General features: G+C 55.5%; 6 protein-coding genes across 6 annotated transcripts; 3 read left to right on the plus strand and 3 right to left on the minus strand.

Moving 5' to 3' along the window:
* Positions 1-829: 829 nt before the first annotated feature.
* BCV69DRAFT_310599 (iron-sulphar subunit protein of succinate dehydrogenase) lies at positions 830-1875 on the minus strand (the record flags this gene model as incomplete). Its single annotated transcript, XM_025494804.1, has 2 exons — positions 1631-1875; positions 830-1537 (listed from the first exon to the last, which is right to left on the minus strand). Exons 1-2 carry the CDS (start codon positions 1820-1822, stop codon positions 830-832), a joined length of 900 nt encoding a protein of 299 aa, XP_025350273.1. The 5' UTR covers positions 1823-1875.
* Positions 1876-2176: 301 nt separating this feature from the next.
* BCV69DRAFT_280730 (Pkinase-domain-containing protein) lies at positions 2177-4939 on the minus strand. The gene has a single exon (XM_025491712.1). It carries the CDS (start codon positions 4509-4511, stop codon positions 2310-2312), a length of 2202 nt encoding a protein of 733 aa, XP_025350274.1. The 5' UTR covers positions 4512-4939; the 3' UTR covers positions 2177-2309.
* Positions 4940-6330: 1391 nt separating this feature from the next.
* On the plus strand, positions 6331-6876 carry BCV69DRAFT_236336 (ribonuclease H-like protein; the record flags this gene model as incomplete). The annotated part of the gene is made up of 1 exon (XM_025489918.1): positions 6331-6876. A coding segment is annotated over one exon (546 nt), but the record flags the coding sequence as incomplete, so codon positions are not given.
* Positions 6877-7086: 210 nt separating this feature from the next.
* Positions 7087-9238, minus strand: BCV69DRAFT_280732 (serine-tRNA ligase). The gene is made up of 5 exons (XM_025491713.1): positions 9215-9238; positions 8459-9126; positions 7935-8364; positions 7788-7863; positions 7087-7709 (listed from the first exon to the last, which is right to left on the minus strand). The coding sequence occupies exons 1-5, from the start codon at positions 9228-9230 to the stop codon at positions 7538-7540; spliced, it is 1362 nt and encodes a 453-aa protein (XP_025350276.1). The 5' UTR covers positions 9231-9238; the 3' UTR covers positions 7087-7537.
* A 62-nt stretch (positions 9239-9300) lies between these two features.
* BCV69DRAFT_280733 (DnaJ-domain-containing protein) lies at positions 9301-11115 on the plus strand. Its single transcript, XM_025491714.1, has 3 exons — positions 9301-9765; positions 9849-10613; positions 10703-11115. Exons 1-3 carry the CDS (start codon positions 9466-9468, stop codon positions 11012-11014), a joined length of 1377 nt encoding a protein of 458 aa, XP_025350277.1. The 5' UTR covers positions 9301-9465; the 3' UTR covers positions 11015-11115.
* Positions 11116-11179: 64 nt separating this feature from the next.
* BCV69DRAFT_310604 (hypothetical protein) lies at positions 11180-13120 on the plus strand. Its single transcript, XM_025494805.1, has 3 exons — positions 11180-12163; positions 12238-12803; positions 12885-13120. The coding sequence occupies exons 1-3, from the start codon at positions 11211-11213 to the stop codon at positions 13004-13006; spliced, it is 1641 nt and encodes a 546-aa protein (XP_025350278.1). The 5' UTR covers positions 11180-11210; the 3' UTR covers positions 13007-13120.
* Positions 13121-13272: the final 152 nt, after the last annotated feature.

Genomic DNA, 13272 nt, shown 5'->3' on the forward strand with positions numbered 1-13272 from the left:
CGTTCAGAGAGCGGCCAAGCACAATGCCCAGAGCAGATCGTCCTAGACTGCAATTCGGAAACGCTGGTGAAACTGAGGGATGTCAGCCAGATAGATGGGGAGGAGCTTATCAGGCCAGCAAGAGCTGTATGAACACCCGAGAAGAGTGACAATCTCCAACCAGTCTGTTCACCAACTGCAAACACGCCTCAACATCTCTTTGTACTGTAGGGTTTCACTGACGACGTCAGTATCACATTGCTAGTATCACATTGTCAGTCATTCTTATCGCATCGGCCTGTCTAGCATTGAGGCTACACGGAAGGATGCGATGACTATTGGTTCTGCACACGACTGAGGCGCTGGACTTTGTCACTTCCGTCCGTAGGAAGGCGCCAGCGCGATTACGCCAAGCTCAATGCCCTTTGAAGCTGCACATTGCCGCCGCCTGAGCGGCCCTGCGACAACATGCGAACACCTGTGTGCAGCGCAATGACGAGTGTTGAACCAGACTCATCTGGCACCCAGGAGCTCGGCAGCTTTGTCGATACTCGAGACTTTGGGTAGAGCTAGAGCAATGTCAGAAGCATGTCATCCGAAGCCGGCAACGCGACCTTGGGCGAGGGCTTTTGATCGTTGCTGAAGACCCACTGGGACAGTTCGGACCGCTGGTGTGACGGCCCGCTTCTTGCAGCGTCATGTACGGCTTGTAGGACGAGACAAAGCAACCAGACAGGAGATAAGGGACATGTTGGATGAAAACAGTTTTACATTGGTAAAGAAAGTATCGAAACAGGGCACAAGGTGAAAGGCACTACACGAAAGACCTGCTGGTAACAGCTCGCCTCCATCAGTCCTGGATGACTGGGCGGTCAGCATCCTTGGAGGGAGGGCCGAAGGCCATATCTTGCTTGATCTGAGAAATGGCCTTGGCAGGGTTCAGGCCCTTGGGGCACGTTCGGCTACAGTTGAAGATAGTGTGGCACCTATACAGCGAAAAGGTGTTCTCCAGCTTCTGCCTCCTCTCGTCGCCATGGCTATCCCTGGAGTCTGCCATCCAGCGGTATGCCTGCATGAGAACGGCAGGTCCGAGATACTCGTCCTGGTTCCACCAGTACGAAGGGCATGATGTTGAACAGCAGGCGCAAAGGATGCACTCGTACAGACCATCAAGCCTCCTGCGCTCTTCAGGTGACTGCAAATGCTCCCCCTCGGCAGGTGTCTTGTCAGCCTTGAGGAAGGGCTCGATGCTACGGTACTGCTTGTAGAATTGTGTGAGATCGGGAATCAGGTCCTTGACGATGTACATGTGTGGCAGAGGGTAGATCTTGGTGTCGCCCGCCCGTTCGATGCGGCAAAGACAGGCCAGAGTGTTGATGCCGTCAATGTTCATGGCACAGGATCCACAGATTCCTTCTCGGCACGAGCGACGGAAGGTCAATGTTGGGTCGACCTCATTCTTGATCTTGATCAGCGCATCGAGCACCATGGGTCCAGTCTGATTCAAATCCAGATTGTAGCTCTGCATTCGAGGCTTCTCCGTTGGGTGGTCAGGGTCCTACAGGCAGTGTGTAGTGGTCAGGGATACGGGTCAGCGACTGGTTCTCATCGCATAATGAGAGTCGCCATTGCTGGTCAGCCTGTAACTCACCCATCGATAGATCTTGAACTCCTTGATGTGGGAGGGCTTCGACTTGCCAGACGCCTGAGCAGGTGGCTCCTGGGCAGGAGTGGCAAAGGCGCGAGGGGCCGTGGTGGCCAACCCCCGCCTTGAGACAGCGGTGGCCAGAGACGAAGGTCCAGCAACAGCCCTACGCAGGGGAGCGGCGTTCATAAACGACATTGCGTTCGACTTTGTTGGAGGCAGTGTGCACGGTGGGACAAAGACGAATGGAGTGGTAGGGACGGTACAGTGAGCAATGAATACGAACGATGTGATGGATGGTGTGGCTGATGAAGTGAAATGGGTGGCATCGCGGGGGGGGGCGGCAGGGCGGCAGGCGTGGGTGAGGCTGGATTACTCATCGCGCGAAGAGCCGGGATCCCGGCTGCAGCCGGAAGGGAATGTGTTGACGCGCCACGCCCGCTCCGTTCCGGTTGGCCAAGGGATGGCCAACGGCAAAGACGGGACCGAGGCGGGCAGCATTCACGCAATCACACACTCTCGCTTGGAAACAGGCGCGGTCACGACCATACACAGAGCGCAACATGTGTGAGATTATATCAGAGGAACGACACCAAGCTCATTACAACACGCTACGGAACTCTTCCCCGTCTGACTGCGCCCATATGGCAGCCCACTCTGGACAATCTCAAAAATCCTCATTGATTCACGATGTCGATGCGATCGTTGCCGTCACGATGTTATGCTTGTGATTCGGAGCGACTCCATTTTCGCAGAGTGTGACGCTTGTCAACCACGGATCCTTGAGAATCTCATCCATACCCCACCGCCCCTTGGGATCCGGGCAGAGCATCTTCTTGAGCAGAGGTCGACACTCCCTGGGGCTAAGGTTGGACAGGGGAGACGGCGCTGGGGAGCCGTGGTACGAGTGCACAAACTCCTTGAAGGTGGGATCCGACATACGAGCTACCCGCCACGGCAGCTCTTGGAACTGCATGCAATAAAAGACAACCGCAGCCGCCCAGACGTCGACGAGTCTTGCGTCGTACTCCTTGCATTCGAATTGTTCCGGCGCGATGTAGGGTTCGGATCCGCATAAACCTTTTGAGTAGTGGGTCGATTTCTCCCAACACATCCGAAAGACGTCGGAAACACCAAAATCGGTGATCTTGACGTGGCCGACGGCATCAAGAAGGAGGTTCTCCGGTTTGATATCGCGATGTGCTACTCCCATCGAGTGGAGGTAAGCAATGCCGTTCAGCACTTGCTTGAAGCAGCACTCAACTTCGCCTTGACTCATGCCGCCTCGCTTGATGGCAGCATACAGATCACCTCCGGGACAGTATTCCATGACCTCACACCAGTGCTTGTTCTCGTCCTGGACGAGATCCACGGTCTCTACAATGTTGATGTGGTGCAAAGTAGAAGAGATGCAGAACTCCGAAGTGAGCTTCTTGACGTATTCCTTTTCCGATTCATTCTTGCGACGTTTCCGGAACTCTTTCACCGCGTACAGCTTTTCTGTACTCCGATCCCATTTGTGAGCAAGTCGTACGACGGCTGTAGCACCCTTGCCGATGGCCGCCTTTTCGCACACACCATACTTTTTCAGTAGGCTCGTGGTGTTCTCGCTGCCTGCAGCACTCTTGCCCGCTTGTGACTTGCCATCACCGCCTCTCTCTGACCCGGACTTGTCGGACCGATTGCCATGAGATACATTGGAGCCTCGCCGCACCATTTTCCCGGCCCCAGAGCCTCCAAGTCCCGCGATCATGTCCCGCAGAGTCGAAGAGGCTGTTGAACGCGCGTCCTTGTCCTTGGTCTTCGATGAAGTCGTGACATGCTTTGACTCCATGTCACGAAGTGCAGCAGCGGTAAGCCTATTGCTCCCCTCTTGAGGAGGAGCCTGCCCGCTGCTTGTCATTACGGCGTCACTCTGGCCTTTGTCTTTCCGCTTGAAGGACTGGTTGCGACTCAAAGGTTGGCTGCCACCTGGAGAGTGTCCGCCATTGCTACCGTTGCCCAGATTCATCGACTGTACAGCATGCATCAAGCTGGCCCCGTCGGGGCCACCAACATGCTCATGCTTCGGAGTACCTGGGGGACTCGCGTTGGACGAGGAAGGAGACCTTGCTCCTCCGCCTGGACCGTAGGCTGATGCAGTCCTTAGGTGAGGAGAGCGCGAAGGAGAGTGATTACCAGCTGCGCCTTTGTCTTTGTCGTGATTGCCACCGGATAGCATCCTGCGCAGCATACCCCTGCCGCCATCACGATCCCTCTCGGCCTTTTCCGCGGGTACTTGATGCAACGGGTGCGACGGTTGTGTTGATGAAGGGGCAGCAAGTGCCTGCGACGAGCTGTCCAATTCGGCTGTGGGAGCTTTGAGCGTGGCAAGAGACGAGCTCGAAGCATTCGCGACCACTGTGGAGGATCCAAAGCTTCCAGTACTTTTGCCATTGTTGCTGCTCATCTGAGTCGTCGGAGCGACTTTTGGAGGCGGCGACATTGCTTGCGGAGGAGGAGAAGAGGCACGTGAAGATGTACGTGGATGTGCCGCCCCCAAGGCGGTGTCTCTGGTGGAGGCAAGTGTATTTCCCATTGGTGCACCCCCAGCATCTTGGCTCACGGATCGAGCGGGAGGATGAGGGACGGCCATGCCGTTATCATATGGGCTCGGCTCCCGCACCATTTGTAGCCGACCGCCGCTGAGATGCTCTTCTTCGGTGGGCTCGTGTCTGAGGGCATGACCATCCTTGCTTTGCAGCCCGCCAAGCCGGTGTTTTGGGTATTGATGACGCTCTGGCGTAGGTGGTCTTGAGAGGTTAGACTCGGTCTCAGAGTCCGAGATGAGCTCGCCAGCTTTGATCTCCCGATCCCTCGCCGTCGGGATGTAATTGCGTGAATTCATGTGCCAAAGGTCGAGCTTTGGACTTGTGCCACACGTCGCGAGAGAGAGAGAGACAGTTGATTAAGAGTGAAGCGGGTCAGATCGCTACTCAGTGGGCGATGTCTTGACCCTTACAAACTGAAGAGAGGGGTGCGGGACCTGTCGCCTTCGCAAAGGGAATGCTTGTCTTCTTGATTCGAGGCTTTACGTGCTCGTGGTGTAGGGTAGGAGTAGCTGCAGGCCCTGCGCTCGGTGTGACGAGGGGGTAGTGGGTGGTGGCGCGGATGTGCCCACACAGGGACACGAAGCCAGGACGAGGCGGGAGTCTCACGGACAGAGCGAGAAGAGCTCTACGCTACTGATGCGACCTCTGTTGCGAATCAAAGACTGCAGGTGCTGGTGTTATGTAGGGCTGGTGTGATGATCAAGGAGGAGGAGGAGGAGGAGGAGGGCCTGCAAGCAGGGCACGGGCAAGGCATCATTTTTCGGGGCAGACAAGGCGGGGGGCGGATCAGCCATCGGGGCTCCGTTCCGATGTCCGTCAGCAGCATCATCTCGCAAGCCAAGCAGGGAGGGGGCTACTCACAACCACACAGCCTCTACAATTCATTCACTTCCCGCAGCGACTGTATCGCCCTTACTCTCTGGGATGTTCGGTAAACGTTGACTGTTGGGCTGCCTCTCGAGAAGTCAACAGCATGGGGCGATGCTTAACATCGCACGTCACACAATCCGGCCCACGCTATACGCCCCTCTCACTGTGAGGCTCGTCCACGATCCCTCTGCTTCCTTTGGACCCAAGCTTCCGCATAGCACCTGTGCGACTGCCCCTGCACGACCCAAAGACAACCTTGCAGGCGCATCGTCACTCTCTGGCTCCTTTGATCGGCGGCCCTTGGCCGCTAAGACAGGCGGCAAAGCCAAGAAGCCAGAGGTCAAGAAGAAGGGAGAACAACTCTCCTCGCACCGAGCAACGCAGCCGGTAGCGAAGCCATCTGCTCGGGCGGCCACACAGACTATCAATCTATCTCCTCGAGGGTCCACGCAACTTACCGAGATCAAGGATCTAGAGAAACGTACTGAGCCTGACGATCACGTTGCCAAAGCGGTTCCTGAGACGTCACTGAAGAGCTCTGATAGCAGTGGGAGTTCAGCTAACGTAAAGTACGCGTCGGCTCAAGCACCGTGGCAAGTGCTCAGGGAGGCATTTGCACAAGAGATGGCAGAACAAGCGTCAGTCTTGCAGGCACGATCAGACTCTCAGGCGAATCTCAGTGTGCCGCCAAGGCGGCCAATGGTCAAGCCACCCTACATGAAGGCCGACACGCGGAATCGGCAAAGAAGCAAGGGTGCTACTTCGCCCGCAGCAGGCGTACAAGATCGTAGACCGGCAGTGCAAAAGACACGACCACCCACTACTCTTCGGCCACCTTCTCGTGTTAGTAAAGAATCTCAGCCTGCGACAGCACCTCCTGTCACAAAGGAACCCTCAATCGAAACGCGTGCATTCGAGGCGATAGTCAACGGCGTATCACCTACATCCAATGCGCACTCGGGCAAGACCACTGAGAAATTGCGCTATCCTCTTGATTCTGCAAACAAGAAGAGCCCTGCCGTCTCCAGAGGCAAGAAGGTCTCACGTCCCCCTACACGCGATGGCAAGCCGCTGAGAAGAACGACTCCGCGTCTTCGTATGCAGAGGGACATCGAAGCGGACATTCTAGAAGCTAATCTTGAGGCCTATTCTTACTCAACGCCGGTTGGTGGCTGGTCCATCCCTTGTCCGCACATTTCTGGACGGTTGCTTCCGCCTGCATTCTATTCGGCACCTACTGCAAAGCCTGCTCTAGCCGTCACCTCACATGTCGAGGAAGCGGATGACCTCTTACAATGCATACCACTGGGCACGCCACTGGGCTTGGATGCAGAGTGGAAAGTCAATTTTGGCTCGGGTGTGATTAGCAAGACTGCTTTGCTGCAGATCTGCAGCCCGACCCTAATCGTCATCATTCAATGTCGTCGTATGAAGAACCTGCCCCGCCGCCTCGTCGAGCTCTTGCAAGACCCTGGCACAATTAAGACTGGCGTCGCCGTGGTGGCAGACTGCAGAAGACTACAGAGGGATTTCAAGGTGACAGCACAGGGCATCTTAGAGCTGGGCTCACTGGCAAAGTCGGTCGATGCGGAGCGTTGGAGCAGCAACAATGGCCTCATTGGTCTGTCTACACTGTGCCGGATCTATCTCGACCGCAGGTTGGTCAAGGGTCCGGTACGGACCAGTGACTGGGAGGGTCCGCTTTCGAAGCAACAAATAGATTACGCTGCTAGTGATGCTTTTGTCGCATTGGAAATTTTAGGAAAGTTGTGCTCCCTGACTTCGCAGTCAGGCGCCGAGCAGACCGGTATCAGAAGGGTATCGAGTCGATCCCACAAGGCACACCATTGTGAGGACGATATGGCAATATCAGCTTTCGTGGGTCCTGAGCACACTCGTCCATCAGCCGCCGCAGGCAAGAAGAAAGAAAAGAGCACGGCTGGAAGCGGACAGAGCAAGGACGATGCCATCGACCTCGCGGACAGTAGTGGTGACGAAGGTTCAAATATTGCTGAGGAGATTTTCCATGAGAAGACAAAGAAGTCGGACTGGTTCGTTCGCCCTCACTATTCGCGGCCACAAAAGTCGGGTAAATCGTCGCCGAAACACAACGGAATTTACAGCCATTTAGTCCACCTGTCAGCCCCTACACCGGGCGCTGACACACGCGCAGCTGACGTCCGCGCAAGCAAATAGAATCATATGTAACTTAATGCACTAGAATTAGCAATCCTGTTCCATCGCTCATGCTCGCTCATTATCCATCTGACCGCCCGTGCGACGCTCAGCCCGACCGTCTCACACCGCTCGTTGTATATGCTGTCAAGCAATGCATTTTCGACTGTCTATGGCCTGCTCTGGCTCATTAGCTCACGACCTGGCCATGCATGTCTGGCCACTTCGGAATCTCTACATCCGCGACATGCACAGCAGACAAGATTGCCGTCCTGCTTCACTTCTTCTTTTGCGAGCTCGTAGTGCCCTTGGGAAGCTCCCTGACCCAGGGAAGGAAATCCCTGCCTTGCATGTAAGGCTGCAGAGGAGGAGGGATCTTGAGACCCTCTGGTGTCTGCCAGTTCTCCACGATACAGCACAGAGCTCGTTCAGTAGCAGTCAGGGTACCGCTGCGAAGGGCAACAGAAGCATTGAAGGTGACTGACGTCAGCTATGGCCGCCAAAGCAAAACATTTCCGCCTACTCACTTCAGCATGTGAACATATGTCTTCTTGGTGTCTCCCTGCTTCTTGACTCCGCACCGCACCTCGAGCCTTCGACTCTCTGAGAGGACCAAATATTATCGAACGTCAGTACAGACTGTCGTATAATCGACTCATCGGCGAGGTACTCACGGTAGTCGGTGCAGTTCGAGCAAGAGACAAGCTCCTTGTACTCGCCCTGGTAGGGAAACCAAGCCTCTAGATCATATTTCATGGCAGCAGCGTTGTTCAAGGCTCCGGACACGATCGCTACGACCCTGTAAGGCAGCTGGAGGCTCTGGTAGAACTCCTCGGAGTTGCCAATCATCCTATCCAGCTCGTCCCAAGAAGAGGCAGGGTCGGTGATGACAAATTGCTCGACCTTCTCGAACTGGTGAACTCGGAAGATGCCCCACGTTTCCTTGCCGTGCGAACCAGCTTCTTTCCGGAAGCAGGTAGAGTAGCCGGCGTAGCGGATGGGTAGCTGCTCAGAGGGCTTGTCGAACCATTCATCAGAGTGGAAAGCAGAGATGGGTTGTTCCGAGGTAGCGATGAGATACTTGTCGTCTTCGTCGCCGCTGACCTGAAGCGCAGAAGGAATTGGAAGCGGGAGCGAAGACATCGTTGGTGAGCTGTCGCAAGAGAGCGGTGAAAGACAAGGACAGGATGCGGCTTACCTTGTACAGCTCTTCGTCGAACTGGTCTAGCTGTGCTGTCTTGCTCATCACATCCTTCCTCATCATAAAGGGTGTCATGATCTTTGTGTAGCTCTTCTTCTTCAAGAAGTCGAGACCGTAGTTGATGAGAGCTTGGTTGAGATCCACACCGTCCCCGGTCAGGAAGAAACCTCGGTGTCCAGCAACCTTCACACCTCGATCCTGATCGAAGACTGACAGCCGCATCATGACCTCGTGGTGGGAGAGGATATCAGTCTTCTTCTCTACCTGTCCATTGGGACCTTCGGGATGCCATGTCTTGATGACAGCATTGTCATCTTCCGTCTGACTCAAAGGGACCTTTGGACCGACGATGTTGCCGATGGTCGCTGCCTTTGCCCTCATTGCCCTCTCCTTTTCGGCCACCACTGGCCGCAGATCCGCCGCCTTCTTGTCAAGGTCCTTCTTCTTCTCCAGCTCTTCGTCAGCGCTCTCCTTTGCCCTCTTCTTCGCAGTGATCTCCTTTTGTACGGCATTGATCTCCTTTGCTAGGCCGTTGAGCTCAAAGTCGGCGCGGGTCCAGTCCTTGTACATCTCCAAGACTTGGTCTACGATCTCGGGTGGTGCACCTCGCTTGGCCTGCGAGTCACGAACCACCTTTGGGTCACCTCCCTTGTCTTCTTGTAGCACTGGCATGATGTGGAGAAATAAGGGATACTAAGCCGTCGGACCTCTGAGATTGTACACAGGGTCAGCCTGAATCTAGCGTCTACTCACGTACGAGGTCAATCATCTTTGCTGTATGCTGTGGTATGCGAGGGGATGGGAGGTGTTGGTTCCCCCTCGAGGTGAGAAGTGTCCCTCTTCCCGCCGTTGTGCGTTCCGTGCGAGGCGAGGCGATGCGCGCGCTGCCCCTTGACAGAAATTGTTTCCTGGAGGATCAAAGGCCCGCACCCAAAGCCACGCAGCTCTCGACGTTCTTCCCGCTACTCACCACTCACCAATATCCCCCTACTCATCAATACATCATGGCTGCAGTCATCGACCTGCCCTTTGAGCTCCCAGCAGCGCCCTCGTCCTTCAAGGCAGGGTCCACCTCTTCCATCTCCAAGCTCTCCTCCGCTACTCTTCTCCCTGCCGGACCCTCCTACATCGCCCACGCACGAAGGCAGCTCCAGCAGCTAGACTTCGCTGCTGATGATGCTCAAGAGGAGGCCCGGCTGCAGGCACTCAGAGATGCCAACGTAGACGTAGATGAGCTCGACAATGACATCGGAGAGGAGCCAGAGAGCGCAGAGCTCCTCGACCGAGACCCAAAGCAATGGAAGGTGAGTGTGTCGTCCGTACCCCGGCGATGGAAGCAACTCGGGCAGCTCATCTCGTTCCTCCCACACTTCTTTCTTCACTGCAGTCGCAAGATCACTATGCAGTTCTCGGTCTCTCCAGCTTGAGATACAAGGCTACGCAACACCAGATCAAGATCGCCCACCGCAAGAAGGTTCTAAAGCACCACCCCGACAAGAAGGCTGGTGCTTCTGGTTTGACTAATGACGATGCCTTCTTCAAGTGTGTCGCCAAGGCTCACGAGGTGCTCTCCAACCCTGAGAAGCGTCGTCAATTCGATTCCGTCGACGAGGGAGTGGATGACGAAGCTGTTCCTTCTGGCAAAGAGAAGCCAGAGGAATTCTTCCGGGTCTGGGGCCCAGTCTTTGAGCGAGAGTCACGTTTCAGCGTCGTGGAGAAGAATGGTGCCACGCCCGAGATTGGAGACTTGGACAGCCCCAGGAGTCACGTGGACAATTTCTACGACTTCTGGTACAACTTTGACAGTTTCAGGAGCTTCGAGTACCTGGACAAGGAGGTCAACGAGGGCAGTGATGACCGTGCTGACAAGCGTTACACCGAGAAGAAGAACCGCAACGAGCGAGCCCAGAGGAAGAAGGAGGACAATGCCCGACTGCGCAATCTGGTAGACAGGGCTCTCTCGCTAGACCCACGAATTAAGAAGTTCAAGGCGGAGGAGAAGGCCGCTCGTGAGGCAAAGAAGAACAAGGGCAAGCAGGGCGCAGCACCCAACGCCAAGTCACCTCAACAGCTGGCGGAGGAGAAGAAGGCAAAGGAAGCAGAGGAGAAGAAGGCAGCTGAGGAGGCCAAAAAGGCAGAGGAAGCTGACAAGGTGAGTCGATTAAGCGATCTTTGCGAGATGCAGGGGAATGGTGCAGATGACTGATCAAAGCTTTCTCTTGAACATCTTGTGATTTTCAGGCTGGACGTGCCGATGCCAAGAAGGCAAAGGAGGCAGCCAAGAAGGCAATGAAGAAGGAGAAGAAGAAGCTGTCGGACGCCATTACCTCCAACAACTACTTCCAGCCCGCTGGTACCAACCCGTCTGCTCAGGTCATCGAGAAGCAGCTCACTGCCCTTGATGCGCTGGTCACCAAGCTGGGTGAGGAGGATCCCACTTTGATCGGCAAGCTGAGGGAAGAAGTCGAGAGCGCTGGCTCTGCCGAGGCCAAGAAGGCCGCCTTCAAGAAGATGGCAGACGCGAAGAGCATTGGGGGCGACGCCTTCGACTAGACGAGTCAGACCCTTGGTTGTCATTTCACTTGTATGGCCCTCGCTTTTCGCCTCGACTTAGAGCATAGTAGATGCCAATGTAATATTCATCTGCTTAGTCATCACCCGGCGACGTCGACACTTGTGCGCCACTGGAATTGTTCCCTTTCCGCTTGCTATCCGTATCCTTCCCGACATCTTCCACGACTCTTTCCAGATGCTGCGTCCTTTTGTCGTCAGACCTGAGCGGCTGACGAGACATCTGTGTACTCTATACGAGACTTCGACGCAGCACAGCTTAGCACCAGCATGGCGACGTATCCCACAGTCCCATCACCAGCGTCGTCCGCTGAGCAATTCGACACGCGCATTGGCTCCCTCATCGTCATCGTCCTCTGCTCGAACAATATCCATAGACAAATATCAGCATTTTGACCCAAGACCAGCCCTAGATTCAGCTGGTCGAGTTCCGATTGCTCCTTACGATGCCGCACCTCTAGCATGTTCTGCACCATCTTACCCAAAGGGCCATCTCATCATCCATCCCTACAGCCAGCCAAGACCTCAAGAGACCTGGCCTGCTGCCGTCGAGTCTGTATGCCCCCTCCTCGTAGAGCTCGGCAACCGGACCAAGCAGCAGCTGTCAGGATGGGGCGTGGCATTTTCCGACGGTGACCAGAAAGTCACAGCGCAGAAGGAAGCTCGCTTTACACCGTGGGATGTTACGACCTCAAAGGTGGCGAGGCCCATTGCCGGTGATGCCAGTGAAGAGGAAGAGTTCCTCATTCGGATCTATCAAGGCAATGGCACTCACGCCACCATCGGACCTTACTCGCTTCAGACGTTGCCTGCTGATCTGACTCCGACAATCGAGAGGGCGATCCAGCTGGCGCCGATACCCTCGGCGCGCTACCCCAAGACGACCGAGGAATCCCATGTTTACGTTTGTACGCATGGGTCCAGGGACTGCAGATGCGGTGTGGTAGGAACAGAGCTGCGAGACAAGCTCAGGGAAGAAGTTCGGACACACGAAGTGAGGACTTTAGGTGAGGGAAGCAAGAAGGTCAGGGTGTTTGGTATCAGCCATGTGGGAGGTCACAAGTGGGCAGCAAATGCTCTGCTCTACCCTGCTGGAGACTGGTATGGGAATTTGAGGGTCTCTGATTCTCCGTGAGTAGGATCAAGGGAGGTTAGCGCTGTCTTTTGGGCCTGAAGAGCTTACGTCGCCCACATTTTACTTCCAGGCTGATTCTTCGATCCGCCCTGGCTCCTTCCACCTCGCGGCATGATCTGACGGATCAACGGGAACGCCTGGTCCACTGGCCGCGCTGGAGAGGGCGTCTCGGTCTCACGGAGGAGCAGATGCGCAAAGTGTGGGACGAGTGGGGCGGCGGGACAGTGGAGACGGCTGTGATACAGCCGATTGTCCGCCGGAGGGCGGCGTCGCCTCAGTCGTCCCAATCAGTCGCTGCCTCGCCTGAGCCGGCGGTGAGCCCTAATCCTACGGTCATTGCGTCTCACTCGATTCCTTTCAGGAAACACAGTGGCGACGTCGTCTTTGTCGATGCCAAGATCGGGGAGAACCTCAAAGACGTGGCTCAAAGAGGAGGTCTGGAGGAGATCGAGGCGACTTGTGGCGGCAAGTGCGAATGCGCAACATGCCATGCGTACCTGGCAAATCCAGCTTCGCTCTCACCGCAAGTCGCTGGATCTGCGACTTCGACTGAGACGATCACTTATGCCCTTGATTCGAACCTCAATGACCCGCTTCCGGTCGATGTCCTTCCCGCCGCTACGGACGAAGAGTCAGGTGAGTGCAGGTCTGTTCCGGGTTTTGCACTATGACCAACATGCTAAAGCGATTCCGACTATTCCAATCCCCTGCACTTAGACATGCTCGACTACGCCATCTCTCGAAAGACGACTTCCCGCTTGTTGTGTCAAGTAACTCTCACACAAGAACTTGTAGACTGGTTCGGCAGGGGCGGGCGCGTACAGCTCTCGCGGTACTGATGGAGAGCTCGACATTAGATCCGAGCCTTCGAAAGTCTGTGTCTGTTCCCATTGTCATCTCAACTTGGCCATTGTACCATAATCTCATAGCATTTGCGGTAAGCCCGTGTCACCACTCTGCCTGCTTCCTTCGGGATCTTCTCCTTATGCCCGCGTCCGCGTCTTTCCAAATTTTGACTTGGCTGCTCCACTCCCGGACCAAGGGACAAAGTTGCGTTCCAATTCGCAAGGCTCAGTCGTCTTCTACACCTTCTTGACCCTCTTCA

Source organism: Pseudomicrostroma glucosiphilum (assembly GCF_003144135.1).
Source record: "Pseudomicrostroma glucosiphilum strain MCA 4718 unplaced genomic scaffold BCV69scaffold_2, whole genome shotgun sequence".
NCBI lineage: Eukaryota > Fungi > Basidiomycota > Exobasidiomycetes > Microstromatales > Microstromataceae > Microstroma > Microstroma glucosiphilum.